Source organism: Camelus dromedarius, chromosome 6, assembly GCF_036321535.1.
Source record: "Camelus dromedarius isolate mCamDro1 chromosome 6, mCamDro1.pat, whole genome shotgun sequence".
NCBI classification, from domain to species: Eukaryota; Metazoa; Chordata; class Mammalia; order Artiodactyla; family Camelidae; genus Camelus; species Camelus dromedarius.
The window spans coordinates 69,248,610-69,272,592 of NC_087441.1; the positions used below are offsets into that span (position 1 = coordinate 69,248,610).

General features: G+C 38.0%; 1 protein-coding gene across 4 annotated transcripts in view; it reads left to right on the top strand.

The window, feature by feature from the left end:
- COL12A1 (collagen type XII alpha 1 chain) overlaps window positions 1–23,983 on the top strand; it is a 112,848-nt gene that overhangs the window by 70,750 nt on the left and 18,115 nt on the right. For all 4 annotated transcript variants that reach the window (XM_064486940.1, XM_064486938.1, XM_064486939.1 and 1 more), the window contains 17 exons: window positions 722–868; window positions 2,053–2,169; window positions 2,344–2,490; window positions 3,019–3,093; window positions 4,903–5,042; window positions 6,966–7,089; window positions 7,261–7,404; window positions 8,893–9,057; window positions 10,361–10,399; window positions 10,501–10,639; window positions 12,710–12,852; window positions 13,144–13,253; window positions 16,964–17,113; window positions 18,541–18,618; window positions 20,868–20,954; window positions 22,409–22,462; window positions 23,446–23,541. In XM_064486940.1, coding sequence (XP_064343010.1) covers window positions 722–868; window positions 2,053–2,169; window positions 2,344–2,490; window positions 3,019–3,093; window positions 4,903–5,042; window positions 6,966–7,089; window positions 7,261–7,404; window positions 8,893–9,057; window positions 10,361–10,399; window positions 10,501–10,639; window positions 12,710–12,852; window positions 13,144–13,253; window positions 16,964–17,113; window positions 18,541–18,618; window positions 20,868–20,954; window positions 22,409–22,462; window positions 23,446–23,541 — 1,955 coding nt within the window. The remainder of the gene's footprint in view (window positions 1–721; window positions 869–2,052; window positions 2,170–2,343; window positions 2,491–3,018; window positions 3,094–4,902; window positions 5,043–6,965; window positions 7,090–7,260; window positions 7,405–8,892; window positions 9,058–10,360; window positions 10,400–10,500; window positions 10,640–12,709; window positions 12,853–13,143; window positions 13,254–16,963; window positions 17,114–18,540; window positions 18,619–20,867; window positions 20,955–22,408; window positions 22,463–23,445; window positions 23,542–23,983) is intronic.

The window sequence follows — 23,983 nt, forward strand, 5'->3', positions numbered from 1 at the left end:
GTCAAGGTATCATTCTGTTTTGGGTATATGCATTGTAGTTTATTCATGACAGGCTTGCTTTCAATTTCCCATTTCACCCAATTGGTCATCACCTCTATAAAATTATTTGCCATCTTGGTTTCTATGTTCTATTTGTTTAGCAAAATTGAAGAAAAATGCTCTTTGTATTACACTTGCTGGGGGTATCTTCCATGCACCCAGGAAGTGTGTGAACAAGAGAAAAATAAAGGAGAGAAGGCAGGAGTAAGGATATGTGAGCCTGTGGAAGAAATGGAGAGAGAGCTTAAAGGTGGAGGACTTTCAGTAACCACACTGCATGGAACAGGGTGCATGACAGATGGTCTTAAATCATCTCTACAGCAGAAAAATGTTAATTGAGCACCTAAAATGTCCAAAGCACTATGCTGGCAAAGTAGGGCTTAGAGAAGAAGAGGCTTGAGAGTCTAGGCTAGTTGACTGTGGGGTGATTTATATTAAAGGAACATTAATTACACACCTGCTGCACTGCAGGTAGTGTGCTCTGCTTTGAGAATAAGAGAGAAAGGACTGAGTCTCTGCTCACAGTTTGATATTCACCATATAATGCATCAAGTGGATAAGAGGCTATGGAATTAATGGTGTTCATACTATCCTTTGAGTGTATATTAAGATATTTGATTTTAAGAAAAATTTGAGACTAAAGATGGCACATTTCTACATATTTTTGTGATTGTTATTAAAGGTTCCAATGAGCCCATGGAAGTCTTTGTTGGAGAAGTGACATCATACACGTTACACAATCTCAACCCCAGCACCACCTATGACGTGAACGTTTATGCCCAGTATGATTCCGGACTCAGTGTCCCTCTGACGGATCAAGGCACTACATGTGAGTCACGCAGCTTCTGTGGTTGTAAGAAAAAGTGTAGTACAAATGATGAGGTCAGGCTTTCTTCTTAACATGCGCATGTCTCCTCAGCCTTGAGTAGGTAACCCTTTTGTGTCCAGCTAAACAAGTGCTTAAGTAATATAATTGAGTATACAAAAAATGTATATGATATGTTTATTTCATATAAAATATATTCTGAATTTTGAAAGGTAAAAATGATAGACATTATGGTTTCATCCACAAATGATCTATAAGATTAGAGTTTGGATGCTCTGTGGTTCTTCTTGACATTTGATGTTAAATATATATTACCCAAATGCATTGAATGAATTGAAAGTTTTCACAGAAGTGCCATGATTACTGGTTTAGCCCATAAATAGATTTTTGTCGCCAAGTGCTTTAATAACTATTTAAGGACTTAGCAGATAGCCTTTCAGAAAAATTTCTTATTTTTCATGAGACATATTTGACTTTCATAGTGTTGAGAGGGACTACAGGTAGACCTTATTTTATTGCACTTGGCTTTACTGAGCCTTACAGATGCTGTGTTTTTTATAAACTGAAAGTTTGTGGCAACCCTGCATGAAGCAAGTCTACTGGTGTCATTTTTCCAACAACATTTGCTCACTCTGTGTCTCTGTGTCACATTTTGGTAATCCTCCCAATATATCAAACTTTTTCGCTGTTACTTTAATTGTTATGGTGATCTGAGATCAATGATCTTTGATGTTACTATTGCAAAAAATTACAAATGGCTGAAGGCTTAGATGATAGCATTTTTTAGCAAAAAAGAATTTTTAATTAAGATATGTACATTGTCTTAGACATAATGCTATTATTGCACACTTAAAAGACTACAGTATAGTAAGAACACAACATTTGTATGCAGTAAGAAAACAAAAAAAAGCATGTGTCTTGCTTTATTGTGATATTTACTTTATTGTGGTGGCCTGGAACCAAACCTGCAATATCTTCGAGGGATGAAGAATTTGGATCTGCAGGTGGAATTTCCTTCTCTAGAAAATCATTGATAGAAAGGGAGGTCTGTTTGTGCTGTGCAGGTTTTCATGTATGTTTCTTACAAGGAAACAAAGTAAGACTTCAGACATCTTTTTTCAGCCACAGTTTTAGAATTGCGTTATGATTGAAAGTATGCTTTCTTTCTTTCTTTCTTTCTTTCGTAGTATATTTAAACGTGACAGACCTGAAAACTTACCAGGTCGGGTGGGATACGTTCTGTGTTAGATGGTCACCTCACCGGGCAGCCACTTCCTACCGGCTGAAACTAAGCCCTGCAGATGGTACGTGTGCAAAAAAACCAAAACAACAAACAAACAAACAAAACTGGAGCCCATGATAGCAACATTTTAAATTTCAGTAAAGGAGATGTCATTTTGTTTGTAAAATGATATGTAGAAGTGTCTTTACATAGAATTAATGATGACACTGGTGTTCTCCTTTGTCGTTCTAATCAGGAACCAGAGGACAAGAAATTACAGTGCGTGGATCAGAAACCAGTCACTGCTTCACTGGCCTTTCACCAGATGCCGATTACGGCGTCACTGTTTTTGTGCAGACACCAAATCTTGAGGGACCAGGTGTCTCTGTCAAAGAACATACTAGTAAGTTTCCGAGTGTTCTGGAGCGTCTCCATAAGTCTTCAGAATAGGATCCTCTATGTGTGCGAGATGTCAGTGACTTCTGTGTGGGCACTTCTCCTTACGAGTGGCAACGACGATGTGACAGCAGGGTTTTGGGGTGGAGTCTGTGGCTGGTTTAGGACCTTCATCTGCAGCAAATCTGTGCCGCCTCTGTTGGTGTAATTTTAAGGAAAGACCTAGGAGAGAGGGCTGGCTCTAGCTGACAGAGAGAAGGTGAATGTGTGTCTGTGTTAGTGACCTTTGCTCATTTGATTCTATCTGAAGGTCTTACGTTCTCCCTTTGAATCTGGGCTTCACTTCCTGCAGCTGTGGTCAGCGTTGAGGGGCCACCCATGGTACCAACTTTGGATAAAACAGAATTCCCAGTGTGTCAGTGCCACTGAGACTAGATTTGTTTTTGAGGACTTAAATGGCTCTTAAAATTTACTTTCTGTGTTATGAAATGTGCACATGTGTTTTTCTCATTATTATTATTATTTTAAATTCTAGCCTTAAAACCAACAGAGGCCCCTACAGAGCCACCCACACCTCCTCCCCCTCCCACAATTCCACCAGCCCGGGAAGGTAAGTACAAGCCGTTAGGCAACACATTCAGTTGATAGGGATTGAGAGTATTCTTATTTATGCAGCCCATACATAATTTACAGCTGATATAAAACACTTCTGATTTATTATTCCTGCTAAAGCGTTTTTAGATTAAAGGAGAAGATTACCAGTAATTTGTTCTTTTCCCCCTCCAGGCACATTTCAGCATGAATAAAATCAGTCATAAACTACTCCAGCTCTCCAGCTGGAACTCTGTTTCCTCAGTTTTGCAGATGAAGGTCTAGCGATACCTTACATAATCCGTAGTCACGTGGTGGGCATTTCTTTCCGCTGGCTGCTGGCATCAACAGGCACTGGGAACCTTTTGGGCTAAATTTGCAGTGTAACCCCTGGAGCTTTGGAATTCCTGGCTTCTGACCTGAGAAGTGCCCTGGATTACACAAAGCTAAAAAATTTCCATTCACCGAAGTTTGAAACATAACTGTCACTCGCAGTGAACTGGTAAAAGGACATGTGCTGAGCTATTAAGACTGGTCTCTCAGTAATTTGGGGAAATTCTCAGTGCTTCATGAAATTTAGTTTAAGCTAATTAACCACTAGTTTATTCTTCTGCCACGTTGTTTCCAGTATTTAACTGAAAGCATTTCAGACTTTAGAAGTATTTTTCTTTTATCTGAGAAGGCTCTAGAATGCTATGACCTCATCAAATTTATTGAAGAAGTCAAGTTAAAAATTAAAAGTGTATTATTATAGGATAAAAGAGTAATGGGTTTCTTTAAATTAGATGGTTGAAAGGAATTCAGTAAATAATTTTGGCTTTAAAACATGTTAATTTTTTTTTCTCAATAGATTTTATTTTTTAGAGCAGTTTTAAGCTCACAGCAAAATTGAGCTGAAAGTGCACAGAGACCCCATATGAGCCCCGCCCCCTGCCCCACAGCCCCCCGCCCCCAATAGCAATAGCCCCCACCAGAGTGGGACGTGTGTTACATCCCATGACCCTATTTTAACACATCATTATCACCTAAAGTCTGTATTTACATCAGGGTTCATTCTTGGTGTTGTACATTCTACATGTTAAATTTTTATACACTAAAATGTTCTTACATTTTTATTTTCAGATTTTTTTTTCAGTCTTCAAGTCTGAAGATTCAAATTAAAGATATTTATTTTATTCCATTCCTTACCTCCCTCCATATGATTCTAGTGGCCTATGTTAAAATCAAAAGGGACCTTCTTTGCACTAGATTTTTTTTCCATATTGAGTCTTTTTTTTTTTTTTTTCCTTAATTGAAGTACAGTCACTTATAGTGTATCAATTTCTAGGGTAAAGCACAATGTCCCAGTCATGCATATACATACATGCATTCGTCTTCATATCAGATCTTTGATAATTGTATACAAAATCTCCAAACCCACTGATGACTGTTCTGAAGTTCTGGCCATCATTGTTTTTCATTTGCTTTCCTTCTTATTTACTGTTTGAAGCTACTGGAAGAATTCCAGGAGGAGAGAGCATATGTTTGCCTAGTGGGTCTAAGCAGGTAGAGTAATTCCAGAGCAGAAATTGGGGGCCACCTAGAGTAGCTCTTCTCAGACTTTACTGTGCGTGTGAATCATCTGGCATCTTGTTACTGCTGATTCTGATTCAGCGAGTCCAGGGTGGGGCCCAGGACTCCGCATTTCTGTGAAGCTCCCAGGCGATGCTGTTGCTGCCAAACCACCCTGGGAGTAGCAAGATGTTAGACTACATTTCTTAGTTGTGTATTTTCACTTGAATGAAAGAATTCATCAGATTTGGGGCTCCCTTTGTGTTTTTTCCCCCAGTCTGCAAAGGGGCCAAGGCAGATATTGTGTTCTTGACTGATGCTTCCTGGAGTATCGGGGATGACAATTTTAACAAAGTTGTAAAATTCATCTTCAACACTGTGGGCGCCTTTGATGAAATCAGTCCTGCTGGAATTCAGGTGGGTATCACTTCACAGGTGGTTATTCATCTGTCATGTCTTGCTGTTTCCTTCGAACTTCTCTTTTTATGTCAAAAGAGTTTTCAGTATGAACTCCGTTTTGACTTTTGTTATTTGCTGTTTTCTTTTTACATGTATTTTGGGGAAGGAGTTGGTTGTAAATGAAAAATAAATAGAAAATTGATTCCTCTAGGTATTCTCTTGGCTAGATGATATTCCTGCTGAAGAATTTAGGGAATTCTGACTCTAACTTCCTGCTTGAAACTTCCGACATGATCCAGTTCCATAAAAGGTCATCTGATGTGCTGGAAATTAAATGCACTGTGATTGCCTCACTCGGTTAAGTCAGATCAGTGATGAGTAGTGATTGGAGTGGGTTGTGGAGCCCCGCTGTCATCCTCTGTCATGACAGTGCAGATGTTACCTTGGCCAGAAGAATGGTCATTGTTGGCTCCACGGAAATTTCGTTTGTTTTCCTGTAGTGATAACTACCAGTTACCTTGCTTGGGAATCACTCCATATTTGTTTGTTTTACTAGAGTGGGAACTTAGAGAAATTTATCCTTCCATGAGACACTTCAAAGAGTAAATGCTCACTTATGCTCTGACCCACCTGTAAGTCTGAGAATCGACTCGTCCACTTCCAACTGACCCGTGGACTGAGCAGGGTCAGTGGCCCTGTTACTGCTTCTTGGATTCTGCAACCTTGAAGACCCACTTGAAAGTCTACCTTTTCTGAGAAGCTTCCTTGATAATTTTAGGCATTGCAGACTCCCGAAGGGTTGTCTCTATGTTGCTGTCGTCGCCTGTGTCACTTTATGTGGTCATTACTTATGTGATTCTCTCCTGTCTAATTCGTTGGCTCCTTAAGGCAACAGACTGTACTGTATTAACTTTTTTTTTGAATTCTATTCTTTCCTTCTCCATTCCTCTCGGTGAATTTTATTCTTTATTTTGGCAGTTTGTCTCTCTTGATGGTGACATTTTAGAAATAATATGAAAATAAGAGATTTGGACATAAACCATAACTGATTTCATAAAGAAATCATGTCTTTTATAGAATAGGGCTTTATGGAATGTATTAAATTTCAAATCCCCAAATAATCCTACGGATGTTCTTCCAAAACCCAAGAAGAGTAAAACGTCAGGCTAGTTATACTCTTAACTTAATGTGTAAATACTATGCCATTAAAAAAATCCTTTTAGAAATTCAGATTTTTAATAAGAAATAAAAAAACTACTATATTTTAATAACTTCTATGTGCCAGCCGCTTGTATACATGACTCTTACTCCTTAAAGTGATGGTGGAAAGTAAGTATAATTATCTCCATTTTACTGATTGAAAAAAAAAAAAAAAGAAAGCCCAGAGATGTTGGGAACTTGGCCAATGTCACAAAGCTATTAATTGGCAGAGCTGGGATTTGAACCCATTGAATCTTGAGTATAAAGCCTGTATTCTTTCCACTAAATCACGCTGCCATGAAATTTGTGATGAGTTCTGATTATCACACGGGTGACATTTAAAAATTACCATGAAGAAGAGATGTAGTCAGTGGGAAGGAACAGTTGGCTGAGAACTAACTGCTTAGCCAACACTTGTACTGAAGGTGGGACATTCTCATTTCTAATCCTGGAACCTCCCTGCTCTCCAGCTTTACCCATCCCCTCTTACATCCAAGAGAATGCATACAGTGCATTTACATTATTAATATCAATTACTGACATTTTCACTGAAGATCAGAAATTAGAGAATTGAACGAGACAACAGTAGTGGAGGTTACAGTATTAGCTATAAGGAGCTTATAATATCCCGTCAGGTCTAATACACTTCTTTTGCTCAATCGGCAGCTGGAAGAATCACTTGAAAATTGAAACATTAAAAGAGATGACTTACCCTCACCACCAAACCACATTTCCTTTCAGGTCTCATTTGTGCAGTACAGTGACGAGGTCAAGTCTGAGTTTAAGCTGAACACATACAACGACAAGGCCCTTGCCCTCGGGGCCCTCCAGAACATTCAGTACAGAGGAGGAAACACAAGAACAGGTACCGTTAATCAGCATATACGTAGACCTTGACGCTCCAAAGTGTTTGGCGGGGTAGGCTGAGTGTAACATCTCACTCTAACATTCAAATTCTTATCAGTCGGGCGTGGCTAATGACATTTGGATAGTTTTCGCTGAATGACATGAAAATGTTCTGTGCCACATTCTACAGGCAAGGCCCTCACATTTATCAAGGAGAAGGTCTTGACCTGGGAGAGCGGTATGAGGAAGAATGTCCCCAAGGTGCTGGTTGTGGTCACAGACGGTCGGTCACAGGATGAAGTCAAGAAGGCGGCTCTGGTCATCCAGCAGTCAGGTGAGCACAGGCAGACATTAGATGCCTAGTGATTGCACTCACTATTTTCAGTTTCAACTGTTCGGGAAAGATTGCAAAACACCAAAATTGCTGAGTCTTCTTTATGGTTCCTGCTTTACTCTGTATTCCAGACCTTTCTAATGTGAGTTTACATTTAATTAGGGAATGGTTTGATAACTGGTCAAAAATGACATGGTGTGTTCTTTGTATAAGACATGCCTCAGGGTCTGTCAAAGAGCAAACTAGATTTCCCTTTAGTGACTGGAAGGCTACAGACAGCAGTAATGAGAGGATCCTCGAGCAGACTTCCCGCCATAGCAGAGATGAACCTTGATGCTGGTTCAGCCCTGTGCAAAGAGAGACTTAAGGTTTGGCACGTCCTGGCAGATGCAGACCCCAGGCAGGCTGCTGGAAGGTTCACTGCAGAGGAGTGGCGAGGCTTCCGGGGGACATCACTGGTGTAGATCTTGATAGCAAAACATCCTGAAAGGCTCCCTGTTACACTGCCCTTCGGATTAGTTATTTAGGATTATTAGAGATGAAACCAGGCCTTTATAGTACTTGCATTATCAACTCCCCCACCCCAGCCCGGGAAAGGTTCAAGGTGGGCTTATTTTAGAATTCTATGCTATGCATGATTTACTGTGGTATAAATTGTACTCATGACATGGAGTCTGTCACCTGCACATACATGGTTCTTTGGCTAAAAGTAGGAGTCATGATTAGTGCAAAGTCTTCGCACAATAGAGATTGTTCTATGCGCTGATCTTTTCTGTAAATTATTTCTGTCATGTTATGTTCTTTGAGCAGATTTTTGCATGTTCTGTGCTCCTAGCTGTGTTAATTTAGGGGTTATCAATGCATGCTCCTCAAGTTACCTTATCTCTTAAATTATGTAACTAATTCCTTATGTAGCCTATTTTTTTTTTCTCCTGTCAAATTAAGCTTTTTGGAGTTAAAACTTTGTTTATTTGTATTAGCCTAAATAAATGAACACTTATTGCCAGTGGGAGTTGGAGATACCGTTTTGAAAGTAGTCAGAGTACTGACTTTGAGCCTGAGTTTGTTGAGAAAATCAGTTTCAAGAATTCCAAGTTTAAAAATGAGCTCATTGTTGGTGTCTGAGTCACATAAGCTTGAAATGTTAATGTTGCCTAAGAGAACTGCACAATTAATGGGGATATAAGGACTGTGGATCTGTGGAAGGAAATGTGTACCGTATTAAGTCATTCTGCTATTAAAACGTTCATCTTTTAATTGTTAGGATTTTATTTTAGGACACCCAATTACTTGAATTTTATAAGCCAGAAAATAAGAAGACCCAGAAAAAGTACACATTCATTAAACAGAGTTTATGTCAATTGAAGGAACTTGCTGCCTAAGCTGAGGAAATATGGCATCATTTCTGATAAGATTTTATTTTGAATTGTTTAAACAACAAAGAACAGAAAAAAATGTGTAATTCTTTCTTTAAACTCTGCGCTGCAGGGTTCAGTGTCTTTGTCGTTGGCGTGGCTGATGTCGAGTACAACGAACTTGCCGACATAGCCAGCAAACCGAGCGAGCGGCACGTGTTCATTGTGGATGACTTTGAGTCATTTGAAAAGATAGAGGACAACCTTATCACTTTTGTCTGTGAAACTGCCACATCAAGTAAGTCTTGGTCCACATGGATCCGCAGTCTCGCTGGTTCTGCCAAATAGTCACTTAGTAGACCATTCCCTATCCTATATGAGATCAAGCCTGTGCATAAATAGATCCTGGGAAACCACTTGAGAACCTGATGAATCATTGCTCCTCTTGAGATCACGCTAACTGTGTGCTTGTCAGAGGTCCATTATTTTTAGCCTTGAAGATGTAATAGTCCTTGTATGGAAATAAAGTGTTTTAAGCTATTCTTTTCCCACCATCCTAATGCCTGTGACATTTGAGAAAACTAACCTTCAGCTTAGAAATGCATTTATAGAAGCATTTCTGTGAGATGAAGGTTTTCCCTATTAGTAATCAATTGGTATTTGTTCTGTCAACATCCGTGCGTCAAGAGAGCTACGAAAAAGCTGTGCACACGCACTCCAGAGAAACTCACTTGGTTCCCATTTGTTCATTTGGATGTAGATTTTTCTTGTTGTACCAGGACCTCAAGTTCAACCTTTAAAATACCATGAAGGACCAAAGATGGATGATTTAAGTCGATTTTTCCTCTTCCCCATCCATGCGCTCTGATTCTTACAGTATTAGATTATGGAGACAATTACGTGGCTGCTCTAGACCCCTGATCCCAGGCAGGGTTATGCTTTATAAGTGTTATGTTTTCCCCTAATAAACATTATACTGAGATCTCAGAACTCTGGTTAGAGGCAGCAGTTGTAAACTCCTGTCAGTGCTTTACTGTGAACCTTACGCGGAAGCTCAGAATGGAGCTGGCTGGTGAAAGAGGTCAGAGAGCACAGCTGTTCCTTCCCCTCTTGGGGGTCCTGGATGCAGTCCTCTGCCCCCCCAGCTCCGGGGCCCAGATTGAAGCCCATGGCACACTCGGCACTGTGAGGTATGGTAGCCAGCATGAGCTTCCAGGACTCGGCAGAGAAGAGGGTTGGGTAGCAACAAACTTCTCCTGCCCTTGCATAAATCCCTGCAGAGAGAAGTCCTTTAATCTGTTGACAAATACCTGAAAACTTCCCCCTTGAATTCTGTCTTACTATCCTTAAGAACATTGTAAAATTCCATTTGGACTGGAGAAGCTTCAGAAAACAGTAGTTACACTGGTAAATAGTCTCATTTCTCTTACACATAGAAAATCTACACAAAAATAACGTACAAAATATTTGATCTATGTTATGTTTTATAAATGAGTGACCAGCTTTGTTACTTGGCACATGTACACAGCTGCTTTCTGTGCACTTACTGTGTTTGTATACCTGGTTGGCGAATCGTTCTTAAACAGCACTGTACATTGCAGGTTGCCCTCTGATTTATTTGGACGGCTACACCTCTCCAGGTAAGCAGCCATACTCTTGGGCTCCTTTATTTCAGGATTTAAGCAACAAAATAATTAAGATGGACTCGTTTCAATATTTTCTCCTCTTCTCTGATGTGAAGGTTTTAAGATGCTGGAAGCATACAACCTGACAGAAAAGAATTTTGCTTCTGTGCAAGGAGTCTCTTTGGAGTCGGGGTCTTTCCCCAGCTACTCAGCTTACAGGCTTCAGAAGAACGCCTTTGTGAATCAGCCTACAACGTAAGTGCGGCAGCGGAAGGTTCTTTTTCTTGTAATGGGCCGGACACTTTTTTGAGGCTCTTGGAATCCTTGCGGACGTCTTAGAACCCTGGTAATTCAGAACTGTCGGAAGAGTCTTATGGATGACCTGCTTTAGTTTCCTTAAGTACAGTTGGGTTAAGCGCCTCCCACCAGGTCACACAGGAGACGAGGACTCAAGGCTGCTCCCCTCAGACCCAAGGATCTCAGCCTGTTTCTGCAATATTATGGATTACTGATCCTTTTGAATTTAAGGCTAGGATTGTAGTTATGCTTATTCTAAGGGAGGTTGTTATAAACAGGAAGGCAACTTATTGTTTCGAGCATTTCTCCTTTGGTGCAGAGGGACCGGATGGGCTCAGTGCAGAATGCAAACAGGCATTCTTTCCAGTGTTTCTGACTCCGGAAAATGAAATACTTCGTTAGTTTTGCTTGTCCGTGATCAGACAGGCAGCAGTTCGTTTTTATTGGCCGATTGTCTGGCGACTTGTTGGGTAGCTCTAGGTGTTATTTTACTTGATGAAAGTTTGTACCTGGGTCCAAGAACTAAAATATGTATTTTTTATTCATTAGAATCAAAACGCTTTAATGTTGAAAAGTAGGTGTTTGGCAACTTATGGACAGAAAAGAACAAGAAGAAACCAAAGCTTTCAGAAACTGAGGACAGGGTCAGACAAACAATGTCTGAAATTTGAAATGCTCTGGGAAAGCTGACGGAAAATTCAGGCTAAAACCAAACCTAATTTCTTTCAAGGAAGCACAGATTGTATTGTTGTAGTTTGACCGCATTGTGAGTTTCTGACTCTTTTATGGTTAACCACATTGGTTTGAAGTTTTAGGATTGTCAGTGAACCTTAATACCCAGTGTTTAACTCTCAGTCACCTCAAGATTCAGTTCCTACATTTTAACTTAGAACAGTCTACTCTCCTCTCAAGATTCAGAACTTGTGGCTGAAAGAAGCATACATGCAATTAAATTATGATCATTTTTGTTCATAATCACTCTAACCAAACAAGGAGAAAAATGGGCTAGGTGAGAGATGAATTAATATGGAGAAGATAAATTTTTAACATGGATGTTATGAAGACAGTTGGTTTTTTGAACATACAAAAAGCATTGAGTCAGTCTACCCAGAACATATGTTTTTAAGAAGTAGGGAAGCATCATAGTCCAGAAGTCCCAGTGGAGTCATACTAGGACACGGAACCTCAAGAGAAATTCTGTGCTCGCTGTCAAAATTCGTGGAGGAATTGCTTTCATTTCTGTCCAAGAGTTGATTATCAAGGCCTTTTTCCTACCTTCAGGAAGAAAGTATTATTAAATGATCTCAGACAGAAAAATGATTAATTCTACTTCAAAGATTCTCCCAGAACAATGATTGACTCAACTCTATAAGGACACATGGGGCCATGTTTTATGACTCACAGTCTTAGAGCCAAAACCATTTCCTTTTAATTGAATCATATCCTTTTAGCAGCAGTAAACATTTGCACATGTACATGGCCTTAACATTTATTATTGGTTTTGTTTTGGGGAACAGCTGAGCTTCTGGAGATTACTTGATTTATTTGATTCTGAGGGAGGAATTTGGAAGTGTAAAACCTGTTAGAGAGAGGGAGTGAGAAATTAAAACCTTAAATCATCTTACTTCTGATCTCATACCCCTGACACTGGAAATTAAATTTATTTAATAAGATTTATTCTCTTTAAATTATATCCATAGATGGAACATTTATCACTTTAAAATTTTTATCTAATTTTATAATCATCTATGTGTCTAGAAAAATTATTTATTAACAGTAGGATAAAAGACCGTTTGGCAACTTCTGACTTTATCAGATTATAAATAATCTATTACAGCTTACACAATGGGTCTAAGGTTTGTGATTTCGAGGTCATTCCTAAATATTTCCCCTTCTGATACATAACCAGATTATTATAAATGGCTTCTAATACTACCCATGATGAGATTCTAGTCCAAAGACTGAAAATATTCTCTTATTTCTGATGAGAAATCCTTGTTAATTAATTAATTTTGTTTTGTCAAACAGAGAGCTACATCCAAATGGACTCCCTCCTTCATATACAATTATATTATTATTCAGACTTCTCCCAGAAACTCCTAGTGACCCTTTTGCAATTTGGCAAATCACAGACAGAGACTACAAGCCACAAGTTGGGGTGATTGCAGATCGTAAGCATTTTTATCTCATTTTAAGGCACATACATACATATTTTTGATTATGTGTTTTCTGTCCTTCTCTTCTCTCTATAAGAACCTTCTGAATATATTTGTTAGCTGGATATATGCTTTTATGTTTAAAGTTTTAAAAATATAACATATTATTAAATATTCAAATTACATTTTAACTCAAATGAAATGATTGAATTTTTAAGAAATCTCTCCAACAAGAATTATTTGTTAATGCTTTCAATGTAGAGTGTTCACGCATTTGATTTGATGACAATTATGTGTTGATTATAGCTTCGAGCAAGACATTATCATTCTTCAACAAAGATACAAGAGGTGAGGTGCAGACTGTTACATTTGACACAGATGAAGTGAAGACATTATTTTATGGAAGTTTTCATAAGGTAAAAACGTAAGCTAATCTGGTTATTTATAGAAAAAAGTTTATGACTTAAAATTTAAACTAATTTATTTTATTATGTATTAAAATGTCATATTAAGCTGGTGGAAACAACTATGTTTTTAAAAAACAATATGTTAGAGAACTTGATTAATTCTAATAACCATGAGATAACTACTATTAACATTTTGATATATTTTCAATGCTAATACCTTTTCAGAATTTGAATTGTGTGGTATATACAATATTGTATGCCCACCTTTTCTACCTACCCTTTTATTTTGAAACTTTACGTCATTTTGTTTCAAAGGCTTATTTTTTGTGGATTGTATTTAACTGATAAAAATCATTCTTTCTTAGAGCATAGTAAGCTGCTTCTACTTGCTTGTTTATTGAAAAGTCACACAGTCAAACAAAATCAGTCCAAAAGTTATCATTATCTACCAAAATAATTAAGATAATTGAGATGAATGTTTATGAGATTAACTTTTGCATAAACACACTTAGAGCTTCTCAAAAAAATCTTATTGAAAGTTCTAACATGCATTCTTAGGGGATTATCTATTCTTGTCTTAGGTTTTTTGTATTTTAACATCTGAGTTTAACAGAGACTTTCTATCAGTTTTCTAAAGGATGATTAATTGACAAATAAGCATACAGAAGCTGGCAGCATTAGAAATGAAAAGAACAATCTAGTGGAGGAGGCTTTTTAATGGCAGTTCTTCATTTGCTGGGTGAAGTTAACAGGAGCAGTACCGTCTGTTGCACAAGTGGTCTAAATTTTCTCCAGTATGCCACTCAGAAACTTAGTCCCCATGTACAGAAGACAAGTATTTCCAATTCAATTAATTTCAAGTTAAAATGAAAGAACTTTCCTGTCCTGGGGTAGATTCAGCTGGATTTCTTGCTGATTCTATTCCCGGGAATCTTGGTTTCTTTCCAGAATATTTTTCTTATTCATGAATTGGATTCTTGGTAAGGATGGAAAAGGACTTTCCTCATGGGGCTCAAAGAGGCTTCAATGTGCACATTAGTGAGAAACAAAAAAACAATGATGGAGAAACAAAGATCTCTGAGTATAGTGGCACATTTGCTTAACAATTTATAGGCTTTCATGGTGAAGTGCTGGAAGAGAAATAAGTGCCTTATTGGGAAAGCAAATTCTAGTTTGACAAATATTACTGGCTTCAACTGCTCCTTGTCTTATAATAGACGTTCAATCTGGCAAAGTTCTTATGAACTGTTTTTGGCTCATTGATACACCCATTAGACTTACATTGAGTAACTTGATAAAAAAGACTGTTTTATTTTTCTTCCATACTCGCTGAAGATATTAGAAATTCAATCCTCTCCTAACCAACTGATAACCATTTAGGAACTATTATTTTTTTAATTTCCAATTTTCATTGAATGCTTCATTTTACTTGAGCAAAATAAAGCAGTATTTTGCAGAGATCTTTAGTGACAGCCATTACTTATTGCAAATCAAGATAATGATTTTTTGACATTCCCTTATTTATAAAGAGGTAACTGTAGTCTTAGGTTTTACATGATGCCTCTTCTCCTTCTCACAAGCTCTCTTCTCTTCTCCAGTTCTCTACCTTCTTTTTTTGTAATGCCTTCCTTTTTTAGTTTCTCCTTTACTTTTTCACTACACTCTTTTTCCTCCTCCATTCACAGCCCACTCTTTTAACCTACTCTTGTATGTCTCATCAATTCTAGTAACCAAGTTCAATCACTATTGACTACTTACATTCTTTACTGATCTAAGGATCTGAATACCTTCTTTCATTTCCCATCTAACTCGGGAAGTGAAGTTCTTCAGTCTTTGGGAGAAGAACAAGCAGTTCTCTGATAGCAGCTAACTAGTGACTAACATCCAGTGGGCTCTTGCGAGAGAGGGAATAGACTAAGAGACCTTGAGTAGGGAATGGCAGACTACTACTGCTTTTTGAGGATTGTCTTGAAGAATTTTCGGTGTCTCTATTCTGTTGTAACCGATGACATAGACTTAAGTGAGAAATTTCTAATAAGAGGAAAAAGTGGAATAGACGAAAAATAAACATTTTGGGAATGGTAGAGCTTGGGAAGGCAAGGCGTTGACAAGTGTTCTTATTTCTTTTTACTGGTCTGTGGCTAACAATGCTTCACAGTTGCAAAATAGTCCCTGAATGCTTGGGACAATGGTCTACAGATGAATAGCCATGCTGAACTGTAATTATGCATGTGTTTAAAACAATAAAACACACTGAAGACATTGTAGCAAAATATATTTTTAGCATGCGTTTCTTTACAGTTAGGACTGAATGACAAGTGTATCTGGAAAAATTTTGTTTCACAAATTGAAAGTCTTGATTTTGAAATAATTTTTCTGGATACTAGGATTTTTCAAATACTTTGTGGCTAGCTCTGAGACTGTTCATACAAGGGCCAACAAGTAAGTTTTAGGATAATAAATATATTGGGAATATTTATATGATATTCTTCTTGAACTCAGTATTAGATGATTGCCCTGGGAGCATGTACACTTTCTTTATTTTTAGTAAGTCATATATCACTTTGATAGAAAAGCAATATGTAATTCATACTTACCACTTATAGATGCACTAAATTAGGGTTTTAGTGGTGATTCTATGTGGGAAAAATATTTACTGTTTAAAAAAAATCTCTTGAGATTGTCCTTATGCTTACTGACTCAAAGCATTTAAGAGAATTTCTGTTTCTTCACCTGGAGCTAAGCTTTCAAAGTAATCATCAAGGCTTACTGGAGTATTTGGGCTGTGATAAGTGGAAACTATGAAGACAAATATAAAGTCAAAGATCACCTGCAGTCATTCTTTACATTATTGAAATACATACTTTTTATTAATTATCTGTACTAATAAATTTCTTAAGATTCTGAGTGTCATCAAAATCAGACAAAAAAATAAGATTCTTTTCTTATAAGGAAATTGAATCTTGAATCTATTGATTTCCAGAGCTGAATCTTTACAGGAGACATGTTTTAGCTCTTTCCTGTGTTAGGTATCTACATGGTGTGTAAGTTCTTTTCAGCAGGGATTAGGGACTGACAAATTAGAAACTGCATTAAGCAAAATCACTGGAAGGCATTTGAGGCTTCTCAGTCCTGAATATAGTAATATGTTAGTGATTCATCTACTTGTATTTGAATAGTTTGTTTTTTATAATTTATTTTTAATAGCTTTGTAAAATATTGGCTATGTTCCCCATGTTGTACAGTATATCCTTGCAGCTTATTTTATACATCATAGTTTGTACTGCTAAATCCCTTACCTTTATGTTACCCCTCCCTCCTTCCCTCTCCCCACTGGTACCACTAGTTTGTTCTCCGTATCTGTGAGTGGCTTCTTTTTTGCATAGTTATTTATAATTTACAGAGTCATCTCATCTACATAATCTCTGTCCATCTCAAGAAGAATACCTAGTGGGGAAAATAAGAAATTATGCAGATATGTAATAGCTGAAGGAAACTGAAACCCAGAGAGGTTAACTGGTTTTTTGAATTTGATGTCATTAATAAATGACATTGATTGACACTTCAACCTGGTTCTTGGATTTTTAGTCCAGGACTCTTGATTTGGGATGAGAATAACTATAAGAACACATTTTTTTAACTTATGATCTGAAATACGCTGAAGTCAACCAGATTTCCCTGGGTCAAAATTTTGTAATGGAAACAAATGATCTTTTTAGGTTCATATCGTAGTGACCTCAAAAAGTGTTAAGATTTACATCGACTGCTATGAAATTATAGAAAAAGACATCAAGGAAGCCGGAAATATCACAACTGATGGTTATGAAATTCTTGGCAAACTGCTTAAAGGGGAGAGGAAATCAGCCACAGTAAGTAACACATTTTTATTTTTCTTGGTACCTTGTGTTAGGATTGAAATGGCATTTAAAAAAGTAATCAGTGAGGTTTTTTTCCTCTGTGAGTTTTAAATTGTTTAATTTCTTGGTCATATTGAAACACTGGAAAAGTTACATTGAGAAAATATGCTACTGAAAAAACATAGTCATGGGCTTTATTGCTAGAAGCTAAATAGGATGTCAAGGCACCAGAGAACACCGTGTAGTCAACTTGGAACAGAATCAGATTGGAGAGTGCCATATGAATAGATGCCAGGATGATCTGTGAGATCTAAACAAATTCTTTTTGTTGTTGTTGTTGTTCTTTGAAGGTAGAAATTGTTCACACAAATTTGTGTACTCAGGACAGCACGCATTTGTAGACCCCACTGTGACTGTCACAGACCCCGAGCTCCCTCACAGAGGGGTCACATCAGCCTTGGAATGAAGATCAGCCACTGCACTTGCAAGTGTCAGTGGCTCACGTCTGAGGCAGGGGCTTGCCAACCCTCCTTACACATCTAGCTAGTAATGCAATTTTAAACGTGAGGTTTTCACTGTACCAGGCTAATTAAGTTCATTAATTAAATGTCAGTCAATGATGACATTGTTCTAAAAGCAAAGCTAATATCTTTGGCTTCTATTATTTTAAAAGTTGTATTTGTGGAATTTAGCTTTCTTCCATGGACAGGATTTTCTTCTTCTAGATCTAAATGTAAAATTTTTATTCCACAATGTAGAAACAATTAGTGCAAATTTAATATTATTGCAATTAAAATCCGGACTTTTTATTGAACATTGAATTTGGTATTTAAATAAAAACAATTATATCAGGTTTATAAAAGAATGACTGTATCTAAACAGTCTTTTCCTTTTTATCAGAATATCTGTTTTTCAATATGGAAGATATATATTCGATTGAAATAGTTAAGCTAAAGGTAATCATAAAAATTTCAGTCAACCCTTAGGTAAGAATTTATGAAAAGAAGAGCATCAATTTTAGAATAAGTGAGGAATTTCTTTTTTAATGTTAGTTTTCTACTATGGTGGACTCTTAAAAATTGATTTAAATGTGTATATTCTTCAAATTTAAATCCTTAATTAACTACATACTTAATTCTTTAGTAAAAAGAGAAATTAATGTTCTCTTAAAAAAAAAAAAAAACGAAATTCAATCAAACATTTCATTTTAGCCGAGGAAGTGAATCAGAAGTGGGAATATCACATGTATTTTGCTTTACTATCTCTTTCTCTTAGACATAAGTTTTTTAATGTTCCTATGAAGTAAGGGTCATATTGCTCTCATTACCTGCACCCTTGAGAGCGTCTGTGTGAGAAGGTGGCAGGGGTTAAAATGTGGCAACGTTAATATGAATGTTTTCCACGCATCTTTAGCTGATGTTGCTGTTGGTTGTTTGCAGTTCCAAATCCAGAATTTTGATATTGTCTGCAGCCCGGTGTGGACCAGTAGAGACCGATGCTGTGATATTCCCTCCAGGGTAAGCAAAATGGGATGGAATTCTGTCGTGGTTTTAGTAGTCCCCCAGGAATAAGAGGTGTGGATGCGGATGGGCTGGGAGAGGAAGTAGCCCACAGCAACTGCATCTCCAGGATGGAGTCAGGGACACCACTGTGTGCGTGCACATCAGCTACCACAGCTCAGGCCAGTGACCCTCCCTCAAAAGTCAGGAATGTACAGGACCACATCTGGAAATTCTCCCTTACAGCCCAGGTGGTTTTGCGTAGTCATGCTGCTGGTGATTAGGTTCTTGTTTCGCCACAGAAAGAATTCAGAGATGAGACAGGGAGGTTAAGAAAGTAAAGTGGGGATTTCTTAACAGATGGATGGCATACTCTTAAGGGGAGAGTGGGCAGGCTCAGGTGAGCAGCTGCCCTAAGTTTCTTTGGCAAGTCGGTTACATTGGGTGTAAAAATGAATGGGCAGAATATCTACTGGGGAGGGAAGGGTCTGGGGTCGTATTCCCTGATTTTCATCCCAACTCCACCTTCCCAAAGGGAGGAGGGATTTTTTTGTCATTATTTAGTCTGGATCAGAAGTGTCATGACGTCGGTGCATGATGGGTACTTCTAATCTGCAAGGTTAATTTTATTGAAATGAGGGCATAGTAAGCAAAAAGTTACATTCAGACACTAGAGAGTCCTACCCGTGCCCACCTTTCTTTGTCTGCCTCCAGGCCACTTGTCACTCCAAAATGTATGCCGCCCTATCAGCCCGGGGGCTCCTGCTTTTCTTTCTCTGCCCAGGGACACCTGTTATTTACACGATATAGGGTTTCCTGCACTTGGCCCGTGCCCCACTTTTTTGCCCAATTTCTGTTTGGCCTGCGTCCCCCTTTCTCTGTTTATATCTGGCTGTCTGCCTGCTCTAATAACCAGAGCAGCCCTGCTGACTCAGTGTTTTTGATAGATCCACTTATTTCAGAGTCTTCCTCTTGCTTGTAAAATACTAGCATTTTCACGAATAAGCCATCACCTCTCTGGCTGTCTAAGACAGTAGAAATATTTCTTTTTTGAGGTGATGGCTTTCCCCCATGATATCTATGTAAGCGAATAGTTACAAAGTTGAATGCTGATGATGGATTTGAAGCTTTTGGCAAACAATGACTGCATACATCCATAGGATAAAGATAAGTATGCATTATTGATTCAACAAATACTTAGTGAGCATCTGTTATCAGCCAGGCACTATTCTTTTTTTTAATTTTAAAAATTCTTACTGAATTGTAGCTGATTTACAATATTATGTTAGGTTCTGGTGTACAGCATAGTGATTCAGTGATACATACATATATATATATATATATTCTTTTTCAAATTCTTTTTCATTGCAGGTTACTACAAGTCATTGACTATAGTTCCGTGTGCTATACAGTAGGACCTTATCAGCCAGGTGCTAATTTATGTGTTAGAGTTTCAGCAGTGAAAAGTGAATATTCTAGTGAAAGGCAGGGAGAGAGAAGGAATTAACAAGTAGATATATACTGTGTTATGGGGTGAAAAGTCCTAGGATGAAAACAAAACCAGGATACTGGGCTAGATAGCCAGATTCATACCCTCAGCCCTCAGTGGTAAGGTGAGATTTCAGCAGAGACCTTAGTGAAGTGAGGGAACAAACAGGTGGATAATGGAGAAAGAGCATTCCAGTCAGAGGGAACTGAAGTGCAAAGGCCCTGAGGCTACAAGCTGCTCTAAATACCTGAGAAACAGGAAGTGGATGAATGGGCAGGAGTGGAATGAATGGAAGGGAAAAGGGGTAGGAACTGGGCGGGGGGCAAGGTGGAGGGGGGCTGGTTTGCAGACAATGTAAAGTCTTATAGGCTGTGGAAAGGGTTTTAGATTTTATTCTGAATGAAGTGGGTGTCCATATCTGATATACTTAGCATTTCTCTAACACCAGATTAGAAAAAATTGGATTAAATTACCAATGGTCCTGATGATGCTTTTGTAAACATAAAAGAAACATAACAAGAAAGCAGAACATAAAAGAAAGACATAAAGAAGCAAAGCAAGAGTCAATAGAAAACTAATTGTAATCATAACTAACAATGATTTCTTCAAGGTGGGAAACAGTTCCTTGTGTGTATAAGTGCACATGAGGGAGGGAGTTTTTTGACCCTCAATGTGTAGGTATTTTGAAATTCAGAATTTTGTATTAAATACTAAATTAGAAATCAGAATTTTAGTATTTTGAAATTTAGAATTTTGAAAATTCTTTTCAAAATTTCAGAGAGATGAAGCAAAGTGCCCCGCTTTTCCAAATGCTTGCACGTGTACACAAGACAGCGTCGGACCTCCAGGACCTCCAGGCCCTGCGGTAAGGAACCTGAAATAGTCCTTCCAGTTTTTCCTGTTAAATCTTTGGAACGATCATCCTTTGGCCAACGTGTAGTGCCTAAGATGTCCAGTCACTTGTATGTTCTTGGATAGGGCAAGCTGAATTGCCCACCATTTTGGTAGTATGTTTTAAGATCTGAAATGGAGTATATCCAGGAGAAAATTTGAACACATTTGAACACGTTTCTCCTGCCATGCAGAAATGAATGCTATCAGCTAGTATTTAAGAGCCGATTCAAGAGAAAACTCTTAAAGATATGAATTTGGGTTTCTCTCTGTAACCCTGTGATTTTGAAATTCCTTACGTCTCCTGAAAGCTCCCTGTACATAGCCATGGTTGAGAGGCTGACCCAAGAACAACTTGTTTAGAGCCTAGGATATGTGTACATTATATAGCGAAGATATCATGAGAATACCTTAGAGGATCATTTACGTATGTGATAATATCATAAACTCTGAATGAAAGTGGTTGGGGTTAGGAATAAATTTGAGTAAGAAGACTGACCAGGTCTATTCATGGGTGGAGGAGGGGGAGACCAAAAAAATGCAACGCAAAACATTGAAGATTGCAGTGACAGATCTCATTAATCAAAGTGGAACACTGATTTTATCAATCCAATGTCTTACCTGGGCTGGTTTTTCAGAATAGAAGTGACACCTCCAAATTCTATTGACATCATTTATGAAAATGACTAATTAACATAGGAATAGCTCAGAGAGCCCTGAAACACCAAGTTTTACTATAGCTGGGTCATAGAAAATACTGTAAATTGATTTTGGATTAATTACAAACCAGCTCCTCATATACAGAATTAAAAATGTCACTGGAATTACCATCATTAAAAAAAAAGTTAATAGTAACTTACTTAATTCATATTTGCAATCAGAAAGTTATATCCTGGATGTGACTTAGATGTTTTTGAGAAGTAGGTTTTTTTTTCTCTAATTGTAAGATAACGTTTTGGATATGACTATCATGTTTATTCCCTCTCTGTTCTGTGGCCTCTGAATTCCTGTTACTAAACTACATGTCCTGAGATTCTGAGAGAGTCAAGATACTCTTTGCGTATTATCGTCCCCGAAGAATGCACTCATATAATTCCAAAACAGATTTTTCTCCTTGCTGTATTTAAGTAATACTTGTTTTTTTTTTTTCCTACTAACCCTCAAGTTTTCAAATAAAGTTCAAAATTTGCTAACAATTAAGAAAAGTTCAGAATGTAAAAAGTGAGATACCGGGAATCTACAAAGTTTTGAAATTCTCTTTACCCACACATTTGTATGATATGAAGTATTTACTTCCATACTTTATCAATAACTGTAGAAGTATTGGTTGTCTGAAGAATGCACTGCTTCTTGAAGCAATTTTTATACATCAGCTTCTTCCTCCTTTCCTATGTTCACCCTAAAATGTGCTCTTACTGTGTATTTTAGGGAGGACCTGGTGCTAAAGGTCCCAGAGGCGAAAGAGGTATCAGTGGGGCAGTTGTAAGTATATTTCAGAGTGTGTTTGAATTTTCACCTGTATGTTGAAGTCTGAGTATTCAAATTTTCAATAAGAGGGTATGTGACCTTGAGCAACTGAATTCAAGTTTAGAGTGCCTTAGGCGATGTTAAGTGCCTTTGTCTTGTCTCTGGATAGCAAAATGATGGATTAGACTGACCAGATAAAGGAATGTACAGGGCATCTCACTGAGGTAGGAATTGCACACGAGAAACCTGCAGAAGCACCGAAGGTCTTTGCTACATCACGGGGAGGCAGAGAGGGTGACCTGGCCATCAGCTGGAAGACCGCGCAGGGAGCAGAGTCCTGCTGGAGAGATGGAGAGGGTTCGCCTGTCTCAGAAAGAGCTGAGCAGCCATATCTGCATTCTTGAAGGTCACCGGCCCCTTCTGCTGGTTCCATACTGGTTTTCCAAAAGACAACTCAAGCTTCTTAGTGGAATACGTTACAAAGATAATGTGTAAGGGTGAGGCTGGGGTTCTGACCCAGGTCTGTCTGACTCCAAGTTTGTGCCTTTTCCACCTGGACGCATCCCTAAGATGCTTCAGCATACTTGCTGGATTTATAGATACATTAGTTCCAGACATAAACCCAAGTCTAAGAGAAATTAGGACTAGCTTAAAAGAAATCAAATCCAATGAATTTTGAGCTTGGATGTCTGAATGAATGTATGACTGTAAATATATGAATGTATTACATTCACTGTATTTTACTTCCTTTAGAAACCTACTTTTAAATAGGATTTTTGGAAATTTAAGTGCTGTTGTAAATTGACTGCACTTTCCCCTTGTTCCTTTAATGAGCAGCAAAGGGAAGAAAGGGATGGCATTACTAAATGCTTTTCTAGATGCATAGATTTCTAAAATATTTGCAAATATTATACGATTGGTGTCAAGACTTTGACTGGGTGTTGGCACCGGAAGGGCATTCCATGACTTTGTGGTTGTTTCTCTCTTGTGTATTTTAGGGCCCCCCTGGTCCTCGTGGAGATACAGGTCCTCCCGGTCCCCAAGGTCCTCCAGGCCCCCAGGGACCCAACGGACTCTCTATTCCAGGAGAACAAGTAAGCACAAAGGCCTTCTGTATTAAGCAAGAATGGTGGATTAGCATTAAGCTTAACTGGAACATTTTTCACTATATTTTGCCAAACTCAAATGTTTTCTCAGAGAACTCAACTAGTTTAGTCATTGAGATGACTTCCTGTGACTATAATTTCAGATATGTAAATAGTGTATGTAATAATATATAACTGGGTAGAAAAAAATTGTTGCTACCTAATTTTACCTTTAAATTTTTTTTAATAAGTAATGCAAATATCCTTCAACATTCTGGAAGCTTTAAAACTACTTTGAATCTGTGGCAGCCCTGAGGTCCTTTTCTATTTGACTTCAAGGCAAAGCTTGCATTATTTCCCTAGGTAATTCCTTCCATAAAAATTTTCAATAAAAATTTACCTTTTGTTCCAAATGCTAATCTGAAGTTATAAGAGGTGCTTTCCCCTGTAA